Source organism: Podarcis gaigeae (assembly GCF_964106915.1).
Source record: "Podarcis gaigeae genome assembly, chromosome: 17".
NCBI classification, from domain to species: Eukaryota; Metazoa; Chordata; class Lepidosauria; order Squamata; family Lacertidae; genus Podarcis; species Podarcis gaigeae.
Window position 1 is genome coordinate 7,968,281 of NC_139694.1, and position 23,548 is coordinate 7,991,828.

Here is a 23,548-nt window from a genome sequence, read left to right on the forward strand (position 1 = left end):
CCCAAGCGGCATATAGTCAATATAGGCACAGAGTTAATTTTTTAAACATTTTCTAATGGTGGTGTGCCTCGAGATTTTTTTCATGAAACAAGTGTGCCTTTGCCCAAAAAAGGTTGGGAAACACTGTAATAATATACCTTGGGTTGGGCAGAACATGGAAAGCAGGCAGGCAGTAGAGGGCACTTTTGATACCTTAGCATAACATCTTTTCTCATGAAGAATGAGACTGCAGTAGTCCCAGTCCTTTGTGGGAAAAGATAATCCTGAGGATTGTTTGCCACTTCCTATATCCTTTCCATGCCCCAACAAGGAGTTTTGGTGTTGGGCGGTGGGGAAGGCTGGGACAGCCCTGCTCCCATCAATCCTACATTTTTGGCAAGCTCAGTTTGAATATTTGCAACATCCCTATTTGAAATAGTCGGTAATTTAATGTGCCCTTAATGTTCCTGGAATGCCACTAATACTATCCATCTTCCCATAAAAAGCTTAGTTAAGACATAAGTGGTCACTAGTCGCCACAATACAATTTCCAGCATCAGAGGCAGTGTTTATAAGCAATATTGCAAATGCTGGGCAATATACATACAGTGATACCTCGGGTTACATACGCTTCAGGTTACATACGCTTCAGGTTACAGACTCCGCTAACCCAGAAATAGTGCTTCAGGTTAAGAACTTTGCTTCAGGATGAGAACAGAAATCATGCTCCGGTGGCGCAGCAGCAGCGGGAGGCCCCATTAGCTAAAGTGGTGCTTCAGGTTAAGAACAGTTTCAGGTTAAGAACGGACCTCTGGAACGAATTAAGTACTTAACCCAAGGTACCACTGTACATTGTGACTAGTAGCCATGTGTAATGCTTGCAGTATTTTTGAAGAATTCTATCACCACATTTGTGAACAAAAATAATACATTAAATATATTTAGAACCAAATACAAGTATGTATCATTGTCACTATATCATTCTTTTAAAACAGAAGTGTTGAGCCAAGCATAGGTGCCGACTCCATGGGGCCTGAGGGGGCCCGAGCCCCCTCAAAAATTCGTTTGGGGGGGCTCTGCCCCCCCAATAATTTAAGAAAATTATTAGTTATATTATGCTTTGTAAAATCACAAAATTATGTTGGTATTTTTTATTTTCCTTGTTTGACGATAGTTACCTTTTAAAATACATTCAGTAATGAGTTAAAACAAAGCCACTCCCGATCTAGAGAGGGGGTGGGGTTGCGGGCTCTCGACCCATCAACAATGGCCCCCGCCCCCCCAATATTTTTTATAAGTCGGCGCCCCTGGAGCCAAGTGGTTTTACCTTTATCTTTTTTGTACGTGAGGGATCACTCGTCTCCTCAGATGAACTGGAACCATCTTCTGAAGCGATACTGGCAGGTCTTTTGTGTTGAGACTGGGAATCTGAGGCCTGGGAAGCTGGTGGGCCGCTGCTGCACATACTGTGTTTGGTGCTATATTCCTCAGTGGTATCCAGACCTTGTCTTTTCAACTCGCAAGATTTTCTCCAATTTTTAACCATTTGATATATAACCAGCGGCAAAGGTGACTTTTCCTGTTTAGAACAGATAAACTTCATATGCTCAATAGTCTTCATTATTTTCATAATGTGAGCCATTTTTCCTAAATCCTTCCTCTCACACATCATCAATTTGTCAAGAAGTGAAGAAAACTGATTGTAGTTGTATTCTAGTTCAGACACAGTACTTCCATAGTTTAAACTTATAGTATATGGTACCAAGTTGACGCACATAGAACTGAAGGACTTCGATGTTTGTAGCACGTTTTTAGTTTCTGAAAGTTCTTTAAGCTCCCTTGAGAAAAGATGAAGGGCATACGAGCAATTCAAATTTTTTGAGAAGCCATGAATAGCTTTCCACTCATTCTGAAGTTCAGAGATGGAAGAGTCTATAATTTCTATAAGGTTGCCTTTCCGGTAAGAGAAGGAAGCCATTTTTTCTTGACATCTTAAAAGTTCAGGTGTAAGTGATGTATCAAACCATAATAAACTTCGAAATCTTGGTTTATCTACTCTTCTTGCTATTGAGTTTTGGAGAAAAAGAACTGTTTCATATACCATTGTCATTTCAGCATACACTTCAACAGCTTCGGGTTTCAAAATGATAGGATTTATGCCACCATTTTTCAAGAATCCCAGCACATTTTCTTTTGTGATCAAAACACTGTCACTCTCTTCCTGCAAAATCTGAAAATACTGTTTCAACATTTCCATATGCTCTGTACATCTGCACAAGAGCTGTTGTAATCTCTCAGTATCTGAAGACTGCGCTTCACCTAATATTTCACCAATACAACCAATATCCTGGCGTACAATGAGGGACTTTGTAATACAATAATTTGCCTCTTGTTGCATGCTTGCCATTTCACAATTACTAGAGTCCACTGAAGATTTCTTGAAAGTCTGTTCTTCAACAGCACCGTTGAAGTTTCTTCTTCCAAAGTCCTCTATCATAAGCTGGTAAGTCTCATAGAGCTTAGATAGGTCAGCTTCATTTATTTTGATTGCTTGTCTTTCCTCGCCTTTAAAATCTCCATTTATAAACTTAACTTTTTCTGTCCAAGCAAGACTTTTAGCAGCATCAAAAAATATGTGCTCAAGTCCAAACAGTGATGCTTTTATATTCACATCTTCACAGGTTTTTATGAATTCTACTTTTGTAGCAATAATATCCATTATGACCCAAAGATGCTCTTCCTTTTCTGCCCTCAGATTAATGCCAGGAGTTTTAGATTTGCTTATTAAATCTACTGTGTTTTTTCTTGCATGTTCTAAGTCATCAAGAGTATCTCCAAAGTTAGCTCCACAAACATATGGGACAGAAAGGAAAAAATCAGAGAAATTGTAATTGCTTTTCATTGCTTGTTCACATTCCTCTATTTCTCGCCTCAACTTCAAGAAGGAATAGTAAGAATTATGTTCCCATCTTGTGTTATTAAAGGCATCCACTAATTGTTTGTGATGGGATTGTAACTCATTAAGAGCATTGTATTCTAGTCTTCTCTGAAAAGCAGGATAGAAATTTGATTGTTGTTGGTAACCTGACTCCCCACCAAACAACTCACTACACAGTGAATCATCATACCAAAGCAAGCTTCGGAAGGTTGGTACACCTTCTATAAGTCTCTTCTTATTTTCAATGAATTCAATGGTTTCCATTATAATCTGTAGTTCAATTAGGGATTCTATAGCAGAAGGTTTCAATTTATTAATAGTCTGCATCCTTCTTTCTGTACTCTCAAGTATCTCCCTCGAAACCAAGACATGTTCAGAAGAGCATTCCTGCTTTTTTTCAAAAGCTCTAACAAAGGAGGGAAGAACGCTTCTGCAAAATATAAGTTGTTCAAGTAATACATTCAAAGATGTGGTTTCATCTGCCTTTCTCAAGATCTCTGATATTTTAATGATAAAATCAAGGGATTTTTGTTCAAATCCTACTTCTGGATGTTTGATGTCATGACTGAGGTCTCTGCAGTTATTAAAAGGTTCATTTGAAAAACAGTTGTTTTCCAAGGACACAGGAGACAGTTCGTAATCATTGGATGAGGCTTTGGCACTCAAACTTATCTTTATTTGCGGTGCTGGGGCTATTTCCAGAGCTTCGTTTTCATCAGAAAAAACATTTTCCAGCCTTATGGAAATATTATCTGGTTTTAAAATGTTCACTTTTGCAGAAGATTCTAATGCCGCTTGAACTGGAGTGGCAAGTTTAATTGCAGTTGCCTTGATATCAGAGTCACAAGTCCTTTCATCTTTTCTTTTGTCTTCTTGATTGACACATGACTCCTTTTTCTCAACAGCTGTATTCAAATGTTTTGCACTATCTTTGCTTGTACATCTATTAACTTCAGAGCTGATGTCGTGCTCTGTGCTTACTATGCTGGTACTTACATTTTCTTGGGTATTATATCCAGAGATGACATTTAATTGAATCTTCTGCTCATTGCTCATAATGTGTTTGTCACTGCTTGGCTTTGTACTTTTCAATTCCATGGTATCTGAGCTAGTAGATTTCTCGGAGGCTGTTTGAAGTTTAGTTAGTTTTGCATTTCTCATGTTATCACAGCTACAAGGCATATCTGAAACGCAGCTAGATGAGGATCCACATTGTAGGACTTCACATGATTTTGATGATTCACTTGATTTTTTCCTTCCAGCTTTTGCTAATATTTTTAAAGATTTCTGAACCCTTCGATGTGCTTTTCTTAAGTGAAACATTGCTCCATCTATTTTTTGAGAAAGATGTTTGTTTTTACATAACAATGCTTGAGTGTTAAGAGTATTCAAAACATTCTTAATATACTCTTCAGACTGCACAAATGTTTCAACTTGTCCCTTGGACGATGAAGAAAATATATACTTCTCTTCTGAATTGTTCTGTTCTTTCCTTCTGTGATGTTTGGTATTTTTCTCCTGCAACCATTTCATATCCTTTTTATGTCCTGAACATTTCCCCATATCTGTCTTCATTCTGAAAGAGCTATGAGGGGAATTCAGCTTTGGCTGAATTATGTTGGTGATTGTAATCTGCAGGTCGGGACATACAAACAATTCAGGTTTTTCTTCCGAATCATTTTTATTCTCTTCCACAGAGGGCTTTCCAGAAACCTTTGTACTCTGACTAGGTTTTTCTAAGAGACTATCCCAATCCATACGCTCTTGTAAATAATGATACACATCCTTTTTCTCCCAATAGTTTCCATTTTTACATGGCTTCTGTGATGTGGAGATACATTTTTTACACTCTCCTAATGTATTTTCAAAGTCACTAACAATGTTCAGGTTCTGGTCATTGCATCTTACCTCTAAATCCTGTTCAAGTACTTCTAGACTATCATCTTCACAAGAGGAATTACTGTTCAACTCTTCATTTGAAAGACCTGAAATCTCAGACTGAGATTGAGGGTTTTTAAATTCTATATCCTTTATATTCTCCAAAGGTACAGGAACAGAGGTACTTATCACAGAGGCAGTGCAAGGTTTTTCTTGATAAGTCACCATGTCCGTACCTTTAGTTAGAAATGCTTGGTTATGTAGGTCTTCACATTTTTCTTTGCTATTGTTTATCAGCTTTGCTTCTGTTGTTGAGCCTCTACCTTGACCACTGAAGTTAAATTCAGAATCTGAGCTTTCTGAATCCAAAATTTCAGGCTTCCATGAAGTCTCCTTGACAGAATCTTCTTTTTCTGATGTTTCCTCTGCTGAACTTTCTGATGAGGAAGGCATCTGCATTGTAGGAGTATCTCTTTTACCTTTTTCTTCCAACTCGCTTGTGTATATTTGATCAAAATCACTGGTATTTGCTGTGGTGTCTGTTTTACAGTTCCTTTGTTCATCAACAAATATTCCTGAGGAAAGAAGACATTCTTTGCTATTTCTAAAAATATTTTTATCCAATGAAACTGACTCAGGAATACACACACTTTTCCCATTAAAATTTCTCATTACTGTGTCACTTCCACAGGAAGTTGGGGGTTGATGCACGAATCTCTCCCCGATAGAATTATCTTTTACTTTCTCTATAGTACAGTAGTCTTTTTCACCTACTGAGCTGTTTGCTACTTCACATGCTGTATATATTGGTTTATTAATGATTACAGGTGCTTCAATCTTATTGATTTTTTCAAATTCTGTCACCGCATGGCACCCATTTTGTTCAAAATTCTCTGCATCCATTTGATTCTCTATAGACTGTTCAGTGAGATCTTCATCCCAGACTTCTCCCATAACATTTTCAGAAATATGCAGTTTTTTACAAACTTCAGACTGTAATGTGTAATCTTGGAGACTACGACTGTTAGCACTATCATTCTGTTCTTCTTCTGATGAAGTAAAATTGTTTTGAGCACATTTTGTATCCAAATTGGTTGAGCAATGCATTTCAGAAATGTAAGCACCATCTTCTTGTAATTGGCTCTCCATTTCTCCTCCCATCTTATAATTGCCAAATGCTGCACTTTCTGGATTTTGGTCTGGAAATTTCCATTCATTAATCAATGTTTTAGAAGGATTTAGGTGTAATGAGGGCAATTTTGAATGTCTTGTTCCTTTTTCTCCTCTTACATCTTCCATAAGGGTTCTGTCTGAATTATTAGTTTTGCAGACCTTTGATTTTAAAGAACTATCACCTACATAGGTTTTCAAACAGTGATCTGTATCAGTATTCTGAGAACCCAAAATGTTTTTGTTGACACTACTTAACCCTTGCTCACCATTCACTGGGGAATCTTTATTTCTGTTTAACACAGATGGCAATATAGTCCCTTCCAAATTTTCTTCCAAATATGTTTTCTCCATATATTGCTTCTGACCAACTGCATTCTTGGAGTTAAGAAAATTATCAGTTACAGGATATGGCATGCTTAGAGTAGCAGATACTTTCATTTCCAAGTTATAGTCCAGCTCATTCTCACACTGTGAAGATTGCTTCTCCAAGATTGCTTCTCCATTTTGCTTCTGTAGGACTTGTTCCCTTTTTTTTAACCTTGGATCCTTAATCAGTTTTGAAGTAATTACAGTACTCGAGCCGCTATCACAGGCAGGAGAAACTTCAGGATGAGTTTTCAAAGAAGAGTTTTCAATATGGGCACTTCTAACATTTCTGCTGACATCCAGGTCAGGGGAACAATGAAGATTAATTTCATTTGTTTGTATATGTGGGGAATCCCACCTTCCAGTAGATTTGGGCTTCATTTGGGCTTCAACTATAGAGCTGTTCCAGTTCTGTAGGCCTCCAGAATATGAAGGAGATGCGTTATTTTCTGAGTTTACTGCACAACCTATCGTGGGCTTTCTGAAATGTTCATAGATGAGTTGGCTTTTGCCTATCCTTGTCACTCGTGTACAGTTTTCCAGTGGTAGTCTTCTTCCTCTTCCTGTAAATACAAGGAAACAGATTAAAGTATAGGGTTGTGAAAATATTTTTGACCAAACTGTGTGCAGTATCTTCAGGTTAAAATGTGGCAGTTCTGGGAGTGATGCTTCCTATGACATCAAAGAACAGTTGTGAAGTATTAGCTACTGAGCAACTGAAACTTAAGTAGACAAATTGATGTGCCTAACACTTCAACAAATCATTAATCTTCTTTTTAAAAAGAACAAACTGAACATTCACAACATTCTGTGAGGAAAAAGGTCAGTCTGGATGGAAAATAACTTTGCATAGACAGACTTTAAGGAAAGAACAGCTACACGGACAAGGAGAGAAGACGGAAAGAGAAGAAAGGGAGAAAAGCTAGAGCGCATCTGATATCAGGCATGGGAAAGGAACAACTGGAGTGCATTAAGAGTGCACTCACAATGATTCATCTGCAGCTATGGCTTGCATTCTGCCGTTTTAATTTGGCACCATATGCAAGTCATGCTGCTTTCACCAGAGATTTAAATAACATCGAATTCAAGCTGTGGTTGCAAAGGCACAACTGGGAGCATTTGCTGCCATGGCTTTACCAGTGCCATGCGTGGCAACATACATCAGTTTAGCGACGCATGGGTGTGGCCTGTAGAAAGCAGTGTTGCAAGCCAATTGGGGAGGCCTGACTAGCTTAATTATGCCAAAAGTTCCCCTCGGCTGGAATAGGCAGCAGGCTCATAAACAGGGAGGAATACCAGGAGGCAAAAATAAGGTGTATGTGGCGCTGTGGGGACGCGGGTGGCGCTGTGGGTTAAACCACTGAGCCTAGGACTTGCCGATCAGAAGGTCAGCGGTTCAAATCTCCACGACGCGGTGAGCTCCCGTTGCTCGGTCCCTGCTCCTGCCAACCTAGCAGTTCGAAAGCACGTCAAAGTGCAAGTAGGTAAATAGGTACTGCTCTGGCAGGAAGGTAAACGGCGTTTCTGTGCGCTGCTCTGGTTCGCCAGAAGCGGCTTAGTCACGCTGGCCAAATGACCCGGAAGCTGTACGCCGGCTCCCTCAGCCAATAAAGCGAGATGAACGCCGCAACTCCAGAGTTGGTCACGACTGGACCTAATAGTCTCAGGGGTCCCTTTACCTTTACCGTATGTATGTATGTATGTATTACTCAGAAGTAAGTTCCAATGGCTCTAATAGGAATTCCTCCCAAATAAGTGTACTTAGGATTGCTGCCTAAAGGAAAGAAATGCAAGAGAAGGCAGGTGAAAGCAATAAAAGGGGATTTTTAATTTTATTTTGAAGACCACTCTAGATCTAAGGACAGAAAAAGCTAAACCTTGTTGCCAGAAAGAGTACTAAGAAGGCAGGGGGAATTGGTAGAGAAACAGAATAGCTGAAGGACACAAGAAAAAAAAAGGCAATCTAAATAGACAAAGACTTGAGGAAACAGATGCATTCACATTAACCCATGGTTTGTCAAAGACTCGGTGTAGGCCAGTAGAGGGCATTATCTGTAGTGGGCCCTAAGCTGTGGAACTCCCTCCCCACGGAAGTGCATCTGGTTTCGGAGAATTCAGAAGACCCTTGCTTTTGACACTTGAAATATGTATGTTTTCAGGGCCCATCTTATTTTTATGGCTATTAGCTGTTTTGAATTGTTTTCAATATTGTATTTTAATGCTGTTACCTGCCCAGGGACCTTAGGGCAATAACAAACAAACAAACAAACAAACAAACAAGAGATGTTTCACAGGTGAGCAAAGCCCAGTGCCACTGTAGCATAGGGGAGCATCTAGAGTGGCTGAACAAAGCATGGTTAGGGTTAGGGTCATACAAAATGGGAGGGGGCGGAAACAGGCACGTGTATTAATTTAAGAATAAGAAATACACATTTATAAAATCAGCTTACCCACATGCTTAGGCAATTTTTGAGGTCTGCACTGCAAAGGTGTTGAAGCAGAGACAGTTGCATTTTTCTGATTAATGCGTTTTACATCTATTACTGCATATGGAAGGCATTGCCTAGGCTTCTCCACTGGCTTTGAATGTTCATTGTATTCATAAAAATATATCTGCAAATATGAAAAATATCACAAGAATATCACTTGCAGGATTAGTAAAAGTGCATCCTAGACAAAGACTGCTAAAATAACTTCAGGTTTTGGTTATATTTCAGCAAAATTTACTTGTAAAACATCCACTAGTTTAAAATATATCTCACCTTCCATTTATAACATCATACAAAACTAAAATTAAAGAAAAAATCTAATATCAAACACTATAGTTATTGTGGAAACATTCAAATATTTAATGTAAGAGCTTGAATTACTAGTTATTTTATTGCAATTTCAATATTTGATTATAAGCTCCCTTAAACTCTAAAAAGGAAAGGGTAGATTTTTTTTTTCATTTAATTTTTTTATTTATATAAACTTGTTCCCTGTCTTATTGAGAGCAGTCTTTGCAACTCAGCTGCACAGCCAACATTCCCGGCCTCTAACACAGAAGACATCTCTGTCTTCCTGTGCCAAAATTCCTGCAAGAACTCGGGAGCCTATCAGCAATAAAACTGGGCTTTCAGGCTCCCAAATTGACCTGAGTGAAGGTTTGGCCGTCAGGTCCGCTCTGGGGTTATAAAGGTAGGGCTTGCAATGCGCTCAGCACCAGAGCCTTCAGTTAGCACATAGGTGAAAAGCTGATTCTTCAGATACCAACTTCTTAAGCCTTGACAGGCTTAAATGGTCATAACCAGTACTTTGAATGGGTAAATGAAACAGACCAGTAGCCAGTAAAGATGATAGCAGTACTGTCATGTGCTTGTAATGCCCTAATACTAAAAGGAACATATTCTGCAGCAACTGAAACTTCTGAATCTCCTTCAAAGGCAGTCTCACATACAATGCATTATAGTAATCAAAATAGTAAGTCATACTGCTTCCCACAGCAGTTTCCTGACCTGCCCCCATCCCAGTTGTCAGTCCTGCCAGAAGCAAGAGGCCTGTGTGCACCTAGCACCATAAAGGAGTCCGACTAGATCAATTACAGAAGCATTATCCCTGTCTGTATGAACTCAAAACTATAAAGCAGGCATGTCCAACTCCCAAGAGACTGCAATCTACTCCCAGTATATATATAAAAAACTGGCAGTGATCTACCCACTGTCATTGGAGGGAGGAGCGTGCGTGGGGTGGGTGGATTGCCCAGAGTTGTTGAGCTTTTTGGGGGGAGGATTGCCGAGTTTATAAACTCCCCCCACCCCCGTAACTTTTTGTACATGATAAGGATCCTGCGATCTACTGGTTGGACATCCCTGCTATAAAGCAATTGCTACCAAAATCATGAAAAGCTATTGTAAAAGCAAGTTGGTTAGAATGAAATCAACCCCCAAGCTGTTACAATCATCACACAAAACTCTTTAGCCATATGCAGGCATCCACATCCCATGAGAGATGATGGACTGGCCCAAACTCATCCCCTTCCATTCTGGTATTTGCACATTGGATTTCAGTTACACAAACACACACACCCCTTCGTTATTCTTTTTACGACTTTTTATTTTCTGGTGTTTGGCAAGTTATTCACTGTTCAGACTCATGTGCTCAGATAAGGGTGACGATAAATGGGTGTTGATGCTCTGAGTCCCAGATTATCAACTGTTGACCTGGACATGTTTCCATCCCTTTGTTATATCTCCCACTTCTTCTGGCTATAGGTACTACTTGGTGAAAAGTCCCCAAACGGTCCTCCAAATCTCTTAGAAGGGTGTATTTTTATGTAGCTTATAGAGCAGAATTTTCTCTCATGTAGGTCTTGTATCCAGTTCTCTGTGTCTATTGTGACTTGGGCTTTCAATGTTGGGAGGGTTATTCATTTTGCTGTGAGCATGGCTCAGTGAAACCTGCCTTCCTGGCAGGTATGTAGCCAATTATTATGTTGGTGCCTCCTATTTAACACGGATTTGTCCAGAACCAAGTTAATTCTAGTCTGTACTTCTGTCCCAAAGGGTTTGATTACAGGGCAGAGATGCATTTGAAATAAAAGGAAAAATTCTACTCATGTAAAAACACGCTGATTCCCAGATCATCTGTGGGCCAGATTTAGAATGCGATTGGGCCAGATCTGGCCCCCGGGCCTTAGTTTGCCTACATATGGTTTACATCAACAGCAATGATCTGTGGGTGTTAGGTCCATGTATCCAAGGTGTGTTGGTGACCTGTAAGCCTGGAGGAATATTTTCTAAGTCTAATGTCATGGGTACCTGGTTTGACACAACACAGGTCCTTTCCCCACTGCGCAGTTATCAGACAGGCTTCTAATTCTTGGTTTCACTTATGTCTAATTGGCCTTAGGGTATTACATAATAATGTGTATAGGGACTTAATGAGTTTTCCTGAGGTGATGGTATGTGCTGTTTGCAAGAGATCTGGTGTGTCTGCTGCACTCAGGACATCGGGGCCAAATTTTGCTCATATACTTTATTATCTTTATTATATTATCTTTACTTTAGATCTTGTGATTTATGTGGAGGTTGTTCCACTTAGTTGTGCATTTTCTGATGTTAGCTCAATTGGTAGAATATGAGATGCTAAATCTTAGGGTTTTGAGTTAGAGTCCCCCATGGGCTTGAACTGTGAAAAGACGCCATACAAAAAAAATTATATATGTATGTTCTGTGAGAGATACTCACTCTGCCCATGCTTTTCTTAAGTCAAGATTTTTAGCTGTTATATGTAGATTGCGTCTGATGGCAAAGTGGGCCAATGGGTCAAAATGCATTTGGTTTGCTACTGCCACCCAGGCTTGTGCGATAGCAGCTATGATGGGGGTTTATGTTGCAGAGTTTCCCAGTTGCTTAGTCTAGTGCTGCCCAGCTGACTAAATATAGTTCTATCTGCCTACTGTGAGATAATCTGCTTCCTGTTGCCATTCTGGAACTTGTGCAATTAGATAATACCATTTTTTTGCTCTATAAGACTCACTTTTTCCCTCCTAAAAAGTAAGGGGAAATGTGTGTGCGTCTTATGGAGCGATTGCAGGCTGCACAGCTATCCCAGAAGCCAGAACAGCCTAAAGGTGTATAATGTAGGTGCTAGGCAAACCTCCCTGGGGAGAGAATTCCACAGACAGGGAGCCACTGCAAAAAAGGCCCGCTCTCATGTTGCCACCCTCTGGATCTCTTGTGGAGGCACATGAAGAAGGACCTCAAAAGATGATCTCAGGGTCTGGGTAGGTTCATATGGGAAGAGGCAGTCCTTGAAGTATTGTGGTCCTGGGGCATTTAAGGCTTTATAGGTCAAAACCAGCACTTTGAATAGGGCCCAGAAACTAATTAGTAGCCAGCGCAGTTGGACCAGGATCGGTGTAATCTACTTAAACCCTCTTGCTCAGGTGAGCAACCTGCTTTCGAATTCTGCACTAGCTAAAGTTTCCGAACTGTCTTCAGAGGCAAACCTACATGATTGTCATAAATTTGGGGAAAGAGTTCTGCGGGTCCACTGAAAAAAAGCAGTGTGCCACCTGCAAAAGGGCTATCTTATACTTAAATCTTCGAAGATGAGGGCGCTGTGGTTTGGGAGACATGCTATGGGTGGAAATGGGAAGTTGCACTCCCCCTAAAGCACCAAGTTTGCAGATTGGTAGTGTTTCTAGAGTTAACACTAGCAAGTGCAGACTGTGGTCAGGAGTGCTTTTTATCACCTTAAACTATGATGTGCTCTTTGTGGGTCTGCTTTGAAAATGGTTTCAAAACTTCCATGGCTGCAAAATGGTCAGGTCAGAGTCTGTGTTTTTTTCACATTTCAAATCCCATCACAATCCAATAGCAACAATAAATACCATTCCTTCCTTCTTCATCTGAATACCTCCTCCAGAGAGGGGACCTTCCCTGTCATGGGGTCTCAGTTATGGAGTGCCCTTTTCAGAGAAGATAGTTTGGTGTCAACATGTCTTTTGGGTGTTGGGCAAAGACTTTATTAAGGTGGGCGTTCCAGCATGTTTTACAAAACAGTTTTCTAGTTTTGCAGCAGCCTCTGATGATTGTACTGTTTTTAAGTTGTATTCTGCACTCATAATAATAAATTAATAATAGAATATAAAAATTAAAAATAAAAGAACAAAGTTTCAAGAATACAACAAGCATAATGAAATATGACATCTGATTAGGTCGCATGTGCAAAAGTTAAGGATTCCCTACCAAAGAACCAATGGCCTGGTCCTCCAATGAATCCTTAACTGAAGGATGACTTCTGGACATGTGGCAATCAAATTTTGGAGTTGGATCCAAAGCAACTTTCTTCTTGCCTTTAGGAGGCTGAATTTTTTTCACTTTTCCTAAGAGAACCTATCAGATTAAATAAAAGAAAACAGTTATTTTCAGTAAAATGCTCATATGATTGCATTCAGTTACCTAGTGGGACATCTTTTCCTATGAAGTATATGGAACAAAGTTTTTTTAAACACAGAAAAAAGTTCCACTCCCCTTAAGAGCATATAACTTTTTTTAAAAGTCAATGTAAAATAATGAACTGAGTTAATGAACATGAAAATAAAATATACACTACAGACAAATATCAAGAATGTACTCCTATATTCTGATTTCAGATGGAGGGTTTCTTTAAAAAAAAAAACAGTATGTGATTTTATCACTCACCCATAGAGGCTTCAGTATAAAAACTTAATAGCTGGAGTAGACATAACACTTGTCTAAATGCAAGATATTTAAATCCTGCATAGGAAATGAAAATATAAATTCTTAAGATTTTAGTAAAAATGTATATGAATCTGAGGTATACTAACCACTATTATCTGATGGTATTTCTGTGTTAGATTATGAATGAGGACTGTCTTTTCGCTCAGTTTGAAGATGGCCTGTAATTACCTCTTTGTTGTGACTGGAACACACTCAGTGCTTAACAAATCCAAACTGCTCCTCCCAACACCATCGTCTGACCCACGCATTGAGACTATAAAGCTGCACCTGTCTAGCTGGCCTTGCACATGGAGCCAGTAGCATTTCAGAGAACGGTCCCAACTTACAGCATCCTACCTAGCAACCTAAATTTGGCTTCTGCATACAAAAATGCATTATAGTCAGGGGAAAAAAATCATTGGGATAAAAGATTCAGACATAAAACAACGACTCCTCATGCTACACACTTGCCTAGCATTTACCATTTCTGTATAAAACTTACCCTGAAAATAATGATATTTTCTATTGGGATTGAGTGTTCAGATGCATAATTCAGAGCAACATCAATGTGTCTGAATAAATATATGCCAAGTTGAGGATTTCCAAGTTCCTTCATAATTTTTAGTTGTTCTTTCTTGGAATGACCAGTGTGCAGGCCATTCTGACAAATGTTTGAGACTTCCTTGTTAGAGACAAGTAAAAAGCTAGATGTTTCTTTATCTTGCCTTCCTGCTTCACGCAACTTAGTCCTAGCAATAAGAAATAACACATTATACACATTTCCAAATAATTATATACATTTCAGATAAATGCTTCTTCACTTTCTTAGATTATAAGCAATTTCATAATACTGGTGCATTTGATTTTCTTTATACCCACTTGCAAGAAAAGGTAACAATCTGGCCCTGACCACATTGCAAATGGATGGTTGCTTAATAGTTGATGGTTTTCTTTAGTACATTGTAATTGGCTGTTTTAGTATGATGGCTCTTCTACATGCCATGGATTGTTTTATATCCAAGAAAGAGAGTCTGGTCTGATGAGTAAAGCTGCTGCCTATCTCTAAAACTGAAAAAAAATGTAATACTGTTAATCTTGTTATTACAACCCATTGAACCATGTGAGTTTCAAGGAGGTGGATGATTCAGGATGAATGGGCATGTATTTCCTGCAGAATGGAGCTTAGCATATGTGGTTCAGGATGCGGGGGGTGTAACAAAAGGGAAGGCAGGTGGCCTAGAGAGTCACATCACGCAGTCCAAAGTGTATGGCTCAGGACTGGAGAAGGAATTGCCTAAGCCCATGGGACTAGGAGAAACCAGAACTAAACTTCAGCATCTGTGTTCAATTATGACTATGGATAGCTAGTTGTGTGTGTGTTTGATTTTTCTGATAGGGCTCCTATAGCTTTTGCACATGTAATGGACAAGCGTGTTGGATCTGGAATGGAGAAGACATGGGTTCAAACCCCAGCTATGAAGGGGCTCACTACGTGGGTTTGGGCAAGTCAATCTCTCTCTCTTTTTCATGTAATTGTTTTTAGAATACAGTGAGAAAACACCACATATAAACTTATTGGGAGTAAGGATGGAAGACAAATATGATAAAATAAAATGGATTAATTTCTCTTCATATAAGCACAATTCACCTCTTTGCGACAAACTCTTCTTCCAGATCTTTATTGTGAACCATTTTTATCTTATTGAACTGCCACAAAGACTCGAGGTTACATTCTTTGTCAAGGCAACTTTGAATCAGCCGTTGTTTAATCTCATTACTGTCTCTCTGATTATTGGAACACTCCGTTAGTAAACCTAAAAACAAATAAATAAAAAGTTTTAAGAAATCTATTAGAATTACAGTCATGGGGATTACTAAGCAACATTCTTGGCAACACAGTGATGGTCACAGGCAAAAGAATCTCCCAAAGAGATTACTGTCAAGTTACAAGGTTTAGTAAAAAATCTCAGGAGAGAAAATCTTGCTTAAATTAGGTCATGGAAATTAATTCATTGCCAGTTAAAGTAGTATCTATGTTATACAGGGGCACATGTGACACTGCTTGGTTGAACTGGTGTGGTGGCATGAAGCATCCTGCTGCTTAGGTACTAAGGAGTTTCCAATCCAGCTTCTGTAAGGAAAGGGAAGCTGCCAGTTTGGCTTGGATTAAAATTTGCACAGAGGCAGCAAAAGGACTGAGAAGTGGTCCTAGGATATAAAGAAACCACGGGGTTCCTATTTCCTCTCCTGGCCCCTCAATATACGTCTGTGTTTCCACCAATCTGTGGGATACAAGATGGAGAGGGTGGGATGGAAGGGTGGAGGGCGAGAACAAAACTTTAAAATAAAGAGATGAAGAAGGGGGGCAGCCAACCAGGAAAACACAGTGAAAAAACTTACTCAGATGATCTAGCAAACATGATGAAGGAAGGACTAGACAAAGGGACAATTTACACAAAACAACCACTCAAGCAAGCATTTCTCTCCACACACACAAAAACATGAAGACCTAACTGTCCCTCTGGAGAGGACGTTGCAAGTTGAAGACCCTGCCTTTCTCCAGTAGGGGGAGTCATCACTATTAGGAATGGCGTCCCCCTCTATGTGGTAAAAATAAACAAGAAAAGGAAGAGAAAGGAAACTCAGGCAAGAATGGTAATCAGAAAGCAAACTTTGAAGAAAATTTGCAGTGCATAAGAACAGGTGTTATGGAAGGGTGGGAGACAGACAGGAATTATAGGAAGGCTGGTCAACAGTTCAAAGAATATGGTTGCTTAGTCAGAGGAATTATGCTAGCTATGGCTTCTACTGTCATGGCAGCGTTGTGACCTTGCAAAAGTAAGGAAGCAAAAAGATGCAAAAACAGGGATATGGGATGTTCACATATTGATTTAAGCTAATTTGGCTGCAGGCTTTAAGTCAACCTTTATTTGAAAGAATACAAGTAGAAATTGAGAGAATTAAGATGGTTCATGTCCCTTTGTAAACCATTTTTCATGCATACCCCCAATTGTGGCAAGGAGTCTTCCTGTGAAAGCTTTCACCTTTGTTCTTGACAACTAACCTTTTAACATGCACATGTTATAAATACGTAAGTCAATTGTTTTGCATCATACAGTTTTTGCATATTTATTGAGGTATACAAGAGCCTCTTTACTTTTCTTGCTCTTAATTAATTTTTGCTACAACCAAGACTACAACCATGACCATGTTTACTCAGAAGTAAATATCAGTGAACTTCAGTGAGGCTTACTGCCAGGCAAATGGGATTAGGATTTAGCCTTAATCTGCTACATTTTATGAGTTTTCAAACTCATTTGAATGCATCATTTCATGCTGTTCTTTCCCTATGGAAAGAGGTCCCTTTGTCAAAGTAGAAAGAATCATCTGGCTCTGACTACCCATTACTGACCACCTTAACTTTCTGCTTTAAAAGTGACATTAAATTTAAAATTATCTTCCTTTCCCTCATCCTTCAGATTTTATTGACTTTTAACTGAACTACTAAATGAAATGTAGCTGATGCCTGGGTGACTGAAAGGAGATAGGATGGCAAGTTTATTATAGTGGCTGGGCTGGCAAAATCAAGGTAGCAAGAGCAGCTGCAATCCTAACCCCATTTACCTGGAAGTAAGCCCCTCTGAATACAATGGGACTATTAGACATGATTAAGTTTGCAACCATGGATAGCATTATGATGGTCAATTAGGCACTTCATTAACTTTGATTTTTAAGCCCTTTGTTGTTTTGCTGAAAAAGACTAACAGGGCATTCCCTGTAGAAATTAATTAAAATTGAAAAGCAATACACAGAGGTAACAAATTTGTAAATATCTGTTGGTGGTTGAGTTATGCATGTCTACGTGCTCTATAAAAGCTACATATGTTTCTGCGTTAGTAGATAAAATGGAACATAGACTTGTGCAAAATAAACCAACTGCAGTGGAAGAGAAAATATCAGATGAAAGTGCAGATAAATATTGGAACAGATTGAAGCATGTTTGTGCATCCCTAACGGGAGCAGCCCTTTTTCTCCGTACAATTACTCAGGAAGTGGTGGCACATCATAGTGGAGGACAATATTTAAAGAAGGTGGGAATCCTTGCAGGAAGAACTACAGTGGAACCTCTACTTACGGACGTAATCAGTTCCGGAGGTCCGTGTGTAAGTTGATCTGGGTCGCTGGTAGAAGCGCCGTTGTGCGCAGGTGCATTCGGCGGCAGCACACGTCTGCGCATGTGCAGATGGCGGCAGCCGCTTCTGTGTGTGCACAAACGGCAGAAGCCGCTTCCGCACGTGCATGAATCGCGGCAAACCCGGTATTTACTTCCGGGTTTGCTGCGGTCACAACTTGGATTGGGCCCAAGTAGAGCCGGTGGTAAGTAGAGGTTCTATTGTACTCAGAAGAATCTGACATCCTAGGCTCCTTGGGAGGAAGGGCAGGATTTAAATTTAATAATAATGATAATAGTATTAGCATCTGCCACTTCCCACAACTGGCAAGGATGCTTAAACACAAGTAAACCATTAAGATTCTCTTTGCAAAACAAAAAAAATTCCTTCCAGTAGCACCTTAAAGACCAACTAAGTCAGTTCTTGGTATGAGCTTTCGTGTGCATGCACACTTCTTCAGATACTGCACACTTCTTCAGATATCTGAAGAAGTGTGCATGCACACGAAAGCTCATACCAAGAACTGACTTAGTTGGTCTTTAAGGTGCTACTGGAAGGAATTTTTTTGTTTTGACTATGGCAGACCAACACGGCTACCTATCTGTAACCATTCTCTTTGCAAATGTGACTTAATTTTGAATCTGATACAGAATAATTTACAAAAAATAATAATTTGATTGATCCTTATTGAAAGATTATAATGAAGGTACATCTCTGTTGGAGTTCACAGAATAGTATTATTGAATAAAAAGGCTGAAGATGGGATGAACTAGAATTAAAAAACAACAACATTGAAAACAAGGATAAATCCAGCACAGGTAAAAGCTAAACCTAAAATTTGAAGGCCTGGCACAATAAAAAGGTTTGGATTTGTTGACTAGAACTGTAGTGACAAGGTCAAGCAACTCATTTTAGGATAACAATCCATAACGTTGGTGCTATGGCAGAAAACTCTGTCCTGTGGAACCAATAACTTTACTTCTTCCAGACAGGGATGCTACCACAGCCAATCATATGGGGAAACTCTTCAGAAGAGGGGAGAGACGAAAAGGCACAGGTAGTGTCAATTCCTATTATAAACATCAGAAACTGTCAGGATACAACTGACCTGGGAAAGTATACATTTCTGAAGTACGATGACATGAACTGTTTGAAAATGACAATTTCTATCACATTGTTTCTTTGCTTATTAAATTATGGCAGATCTATAACACATGATCAAAAATGAGTATTTTGTTATTTGTCTACTGTACCTTTATCGGGAGCTCTTTTAGGGATGGTAAATTTTTTCAAACAACTTTGATCTGGCAAAAATATACCCTTTGTATTTGACGTTTTGTTTTTCTGTATCACTTCCATCTTTGGTTCCTTTTCTATTTTGTCTTCAACCTGAATCAATAATGAATTGCAGAAACTGTTATTAAAACTGTAACTTGCTTTTTCTTACTCCCTCCCAGTCTCTTTTTCTTTTGTCCCATAAATCTTGAGCCTGAGAGCAGGGAGTGTCCTCACTGAAATTTGTACACCACTCTGGGAACTCTTGTAGACTGAAAAGTGATAAAAATGCCAGTAACAGTGGTAGTAGTAACATTTGCTTTCTACACAATTACTTTATTGTCTATAAATATCTTCCATCATTGCCCATTCCATTTCTATTTTTAATTCCTACTGCACCTGGATGTTCAAATTCCCTATTAACTCTGAAGCAAGAATGCCTCTTTTCCACCCCAAAAGTTTAATAATAAAAGAATGCATTTCAGTGTGGGCAAGTTAAGGCTCTCCCCCCATACCACTACGCTCAGTAACTGCCTACGGTAACTGCAATTAAATTGGGTTATCAGTTGTTACTTTTGTTTCGCAATGAAGAACATACAGCAACATATTTAAATGAGAGATGCAAGTAGAAATTTAAAATACGTGTAAGCATATTAAATTTAAGTATATGAAAAATTGCAACTGCTTTTATTCTTGCACTTTTATCTGAAGTATCACATTTCACAACTATGGTTTGTATCCTAAGTTCTACAGAGTAGACCCACTGAACTAAATGAACCTAAAAAGGTAAAAGGTAAAGGACCCCTGACAGTTAAGTCCAGTAGCAGATGACTCTGGGGCTGCAGCGCTCATCTTGCTTTACAGGCCGAGGGAGCCGGTGTTTGTCCACAGGCAGTTTTTCCGGGTCATGTGGTCAACATGACTAAACCACTTCTGGCGCAACGGAACACCAAAATCAGAGAAGTGCATGGAAACGCCATTTACCTTCCTGCTGGAGCGGTACCTATTTATCTACTTGCACTTTTCTTGGCGTGCATTCAAACTGCTAGGTTGGCTGGAACTTAGGTTAGTCTTATCAATTGATTTCAATGGGTATACTTGGACTGGTGTTGAATGCAACTCTATAAGGTAAAATAATCAACCAAATACTGTTATTAGTATTTCAGAAGCAATTCTGAGTGTTTTTTACAGCAGTAACTCTTGAGCTAAGGGAATGACTTATGGTGGGCTGTTATTTATGAACTAGGCACTAGAGGGAGATACAGTGCATGTTTCCCAGCCAAAACAATGGCATAGAAGTCTCCAACATTATTATTTTCATTCTCTACAAAATTGTATTCCAAGGACCATAAACTATTCATGGAGATCTATTAGCACCAAAGGCATCTCCAGCAATATGTAACATTTTGAATATCAATACAACTGCAGACAATTTACACAACCAGTATTTATCACAGTGATATGCAGTCTATGGGGGTGAGGGTCAAGAAAAGTGTGTGGGCACACTGAATTACTGAAGTTGGTTACAAGTTTTTAGTTCTTTGTTTCTCTGGAAGATCAAAATACAGGTCAACCAGTCAAAGTCTGTCCTTGAACCTCTAAAACAAGCATATCCATGATTGGATGACTATAGCTTTCAAGATCAATACTAATTTTCTCCAATCAAAACAGTTATATGACCATTACAAAAAATAATATTTGGGCAACCCCAAACACCCTAGAATCATAGAGTTGGAAGAGACCACAAGGGCCATCGAGTCCAACCCCCATGAGATGACACTGATTGACATATGACCAAAAACTTTTTGTGCAAGATACTGTAAAGGGCTTGGGTACATGCACTTATCAGTGCCTTCTGCTCAGTGTGGCACTGGCCAAGATTCAATGCCATCTTATAGATAAAGTTTTTCTGGAGGTGTGGGTGTATGATTTGTGATGGCCCAGAGATTATTTGTGGGATGCATACTATCAGTGAGCATTCCATAAAAACTAAGATCAAGAACACATGAAGAACCTTGTTGGATCATTTCACAGTACCAGTCCAGGAATCAATCATTCTGTTTCCAGAGTGGCCAATCTAATATCTATTCAGGCCGGCAGGATTGGGTGGGGAGAGATCTTCAGATGTGCTAAAGAAATAAATGGGACTCCTGCCTCCCCCAAACTCTTGCTGTGCTGCATAGTGCTACAGGGCTTCTAGACCCAACCCTGAACATTCAATAGCTAATAGGATACAGGCAAAGAGAGAATTCTGGAATTTTCCAGCTTCTTAGCATGCACCCAGCCAAATCCTAATTCTCACCCTCCAGGACACTGCAGTTTTCTTGACATGCTATTTTCCTAAACTCTGATTCAAAACCATCATTGAGTATGCAGATTAAGATCACCTGTAAGCATTTTGATATTTGATACTAAAAGGTCAGATTTAGCACACTGTGCTGAGAAACTACTAATAAAGTTTTCTACTTTCTGAATAGCATTAAAAAAATTATAGATCTGTGACAAAGAAGGTTTGTTTGGGAGTTTCTCCTAAAATGTACCCTTATGTTTAGAGGGCTATGAACTGTGCAATTAACATTGGGCACAAGGCATCTCAGAACAGCTATCACTTAAAGAAGAGTTGTTTCCTTCCCTGAATATTAAACATACAGAAATATTTTTACAGTAACAAATTTCTGAAATCAAGCTTAGTTTATTTTTTATGTTTCTAGGAAGAATATGCATTTCAATACAGAATAAAAAAGACAGACTAGTTACACCATAAAGTATGGCACAATACTAAACCATTGCCTATGTACCGATCTTACCAGACCTGCTAGAGCAAACAAAATTCTGATTTCTCTTTAAGAACTGCCAATCACAGTGTTCAGACTTTTTATATTTTTGACATGTCTGTTATGCTTTTGCTCTGTTCAATTATTTCCTCACACTGAGTTACCACAGTAGCAGCTGCTGATGTGGCAGCACTGTCCTGACCTCCAGTCTGCAGCTTACTGGGAGGAGAGGAGAGGAACAAGGTGGTAATATGGTGCAAATGCACCAGTGGAGTTCATCCAGCGTTCCTGCTGGTGCATGTGCTCAATACCAACCTCAGCTCTCTTCTCAATAAGCCACAACAATGCTGAAGATGAGAATTCACCACTCCTCCACCACATGCTACAACATTATAACGTTGAATACATTATAATATATAATACAGTAGAATATATAAAAATACTCTCTAGAATATACAATCTAACCAAAATCAGATTTAAAAACAGGATACACATTTCATAGATCATGTATAAATATAGTCATATCCATGTAGCTTGAAAATAGAAACTAATTCGATTTTTGACCTATCTCCTAGTAAAGAGAATCATGTTTCTGAAAGCCATGCAGAAGTGAGCAAGTCTGCCTTATTATCTACACAACATATTCAATTGCTTGTGCTGCATTTTGCAAATCTATTAATCTAGCTTGATGCGGTGTTCACTTTGATGCAATTAAGGACAGTTGACATATTCTATGTTTTGCCCCTAATAACTTTTCAGAAGTTTAATATTAAACTGCCTAAACACTTACAATGCAGCTCCTCCCGCAAAAGAATTCTCAGCACTATAGTTTACCCCTCACAGTTACAATTCAAAGCAACCATTAACAAACTATAATACCTAGAACTCTGAGAGGAAAAAAGTGTTTTGAATGTGATTTAAAGGTATAGCATGTTTGACTGGCAGAATCCGAGACCTGGGAGAGGAGACGGTAGAAGAAGACTGGAAGAAATTTAAGGCTTATCTACAAAAATATTGTAAATTGTATGAATGTTAAGCAGGATGCTAGATTATAAATAATTCGGCACCATTAAAACAGATGATGTGAATTATGAGGATAAGTTAAATTTAATTAGACAATGATGAGGTTAAACCAAATCTTTCAAGATATAAAGCAAATTCATTTAAAATGTGTGATGTAACATAGGAAAATTAGTTAGTAAGAATGTAAACAAGGTGATAAATTGCTGGATTAAATTTTTTATAACTGGGAACGCAGAAACGGGAGACGTGAGGAAGTCCAAAGATGACAAGAAAATGTGTAATGATATATATTATCGTGTTTTATTTATTTGTATTGTAATTAAAAACTCTTAATAAATATTTATTTAAAAAAAATAAAGGTATAGCATGTAGACACAAGATTCCCTTATGATATTACCCTAACAAATCACACAATTTAAAAGCTAGAAATTCTATAAAAGTGTAGAATTCTTAAACATAATCTCATTTATGTACTTTAATTCTTTTCTGGGTGGCAAGATAAAACATCCAAACATCAGCACTTGAAAATGCTAGAAACAAAACTGGTGTATTTTGTGTCTGTTAACTTTATAACATTTTCTACAGAATATTTGAACCAAGGGTATATTATGGTAATTATTATTCCTCCATTTGCTACACTAATTACCCCCCCCAACCCTTACTTTCAGGAGTGGCTGGACCGTTTTGAAATATCACAATTAAAATATGCAAGCTATGAAAACCAAAACCAAGCAGAGATAT

At 38.8% G+C, this 23,548-nt stretch overlaps 1 protein-coding gene across 1 annotated transcript in view; it reads right to left on the reverse strand.

Annotated features, from left to right (window-relative positions):
- TEX15 (testis expressed 15, meiosis and synapsis associated) overlaps positions 1-23,548 on the reverse strand; it is a 32,247-nt gene that overhangs the window by 6,065 nt on the left and 2,634 nt on the right. Inside the window, exons 2-7 of the mRNA XM_083718107.1 lie at positions 18,989-19,124; positions 15,212-15,377; positions 14,066-14,312; positions 13,069-13,215; positions 8,785-8,947; positions 1,307-6,897 (exon numbers count right to left, since the gene is read on the reverse strand). Coding sequence (XP_083574233.1) covers positions 1,307-6,897; positions 8,785-8,947; positions 13,069-13,215; positions 14,066-14,312; positions 15,212-15,377; positions 18,989-19,124 — 6,450 coding nt within the window. The remainder of the gene's footprint in view (positions 1-1,306; positions 6,898-8,784; positions 8,948-13,068; positions 13,216-14,065; positions 14,313-15,211; positions 15,378-18,988; positions 19,125-23,548) is intronic.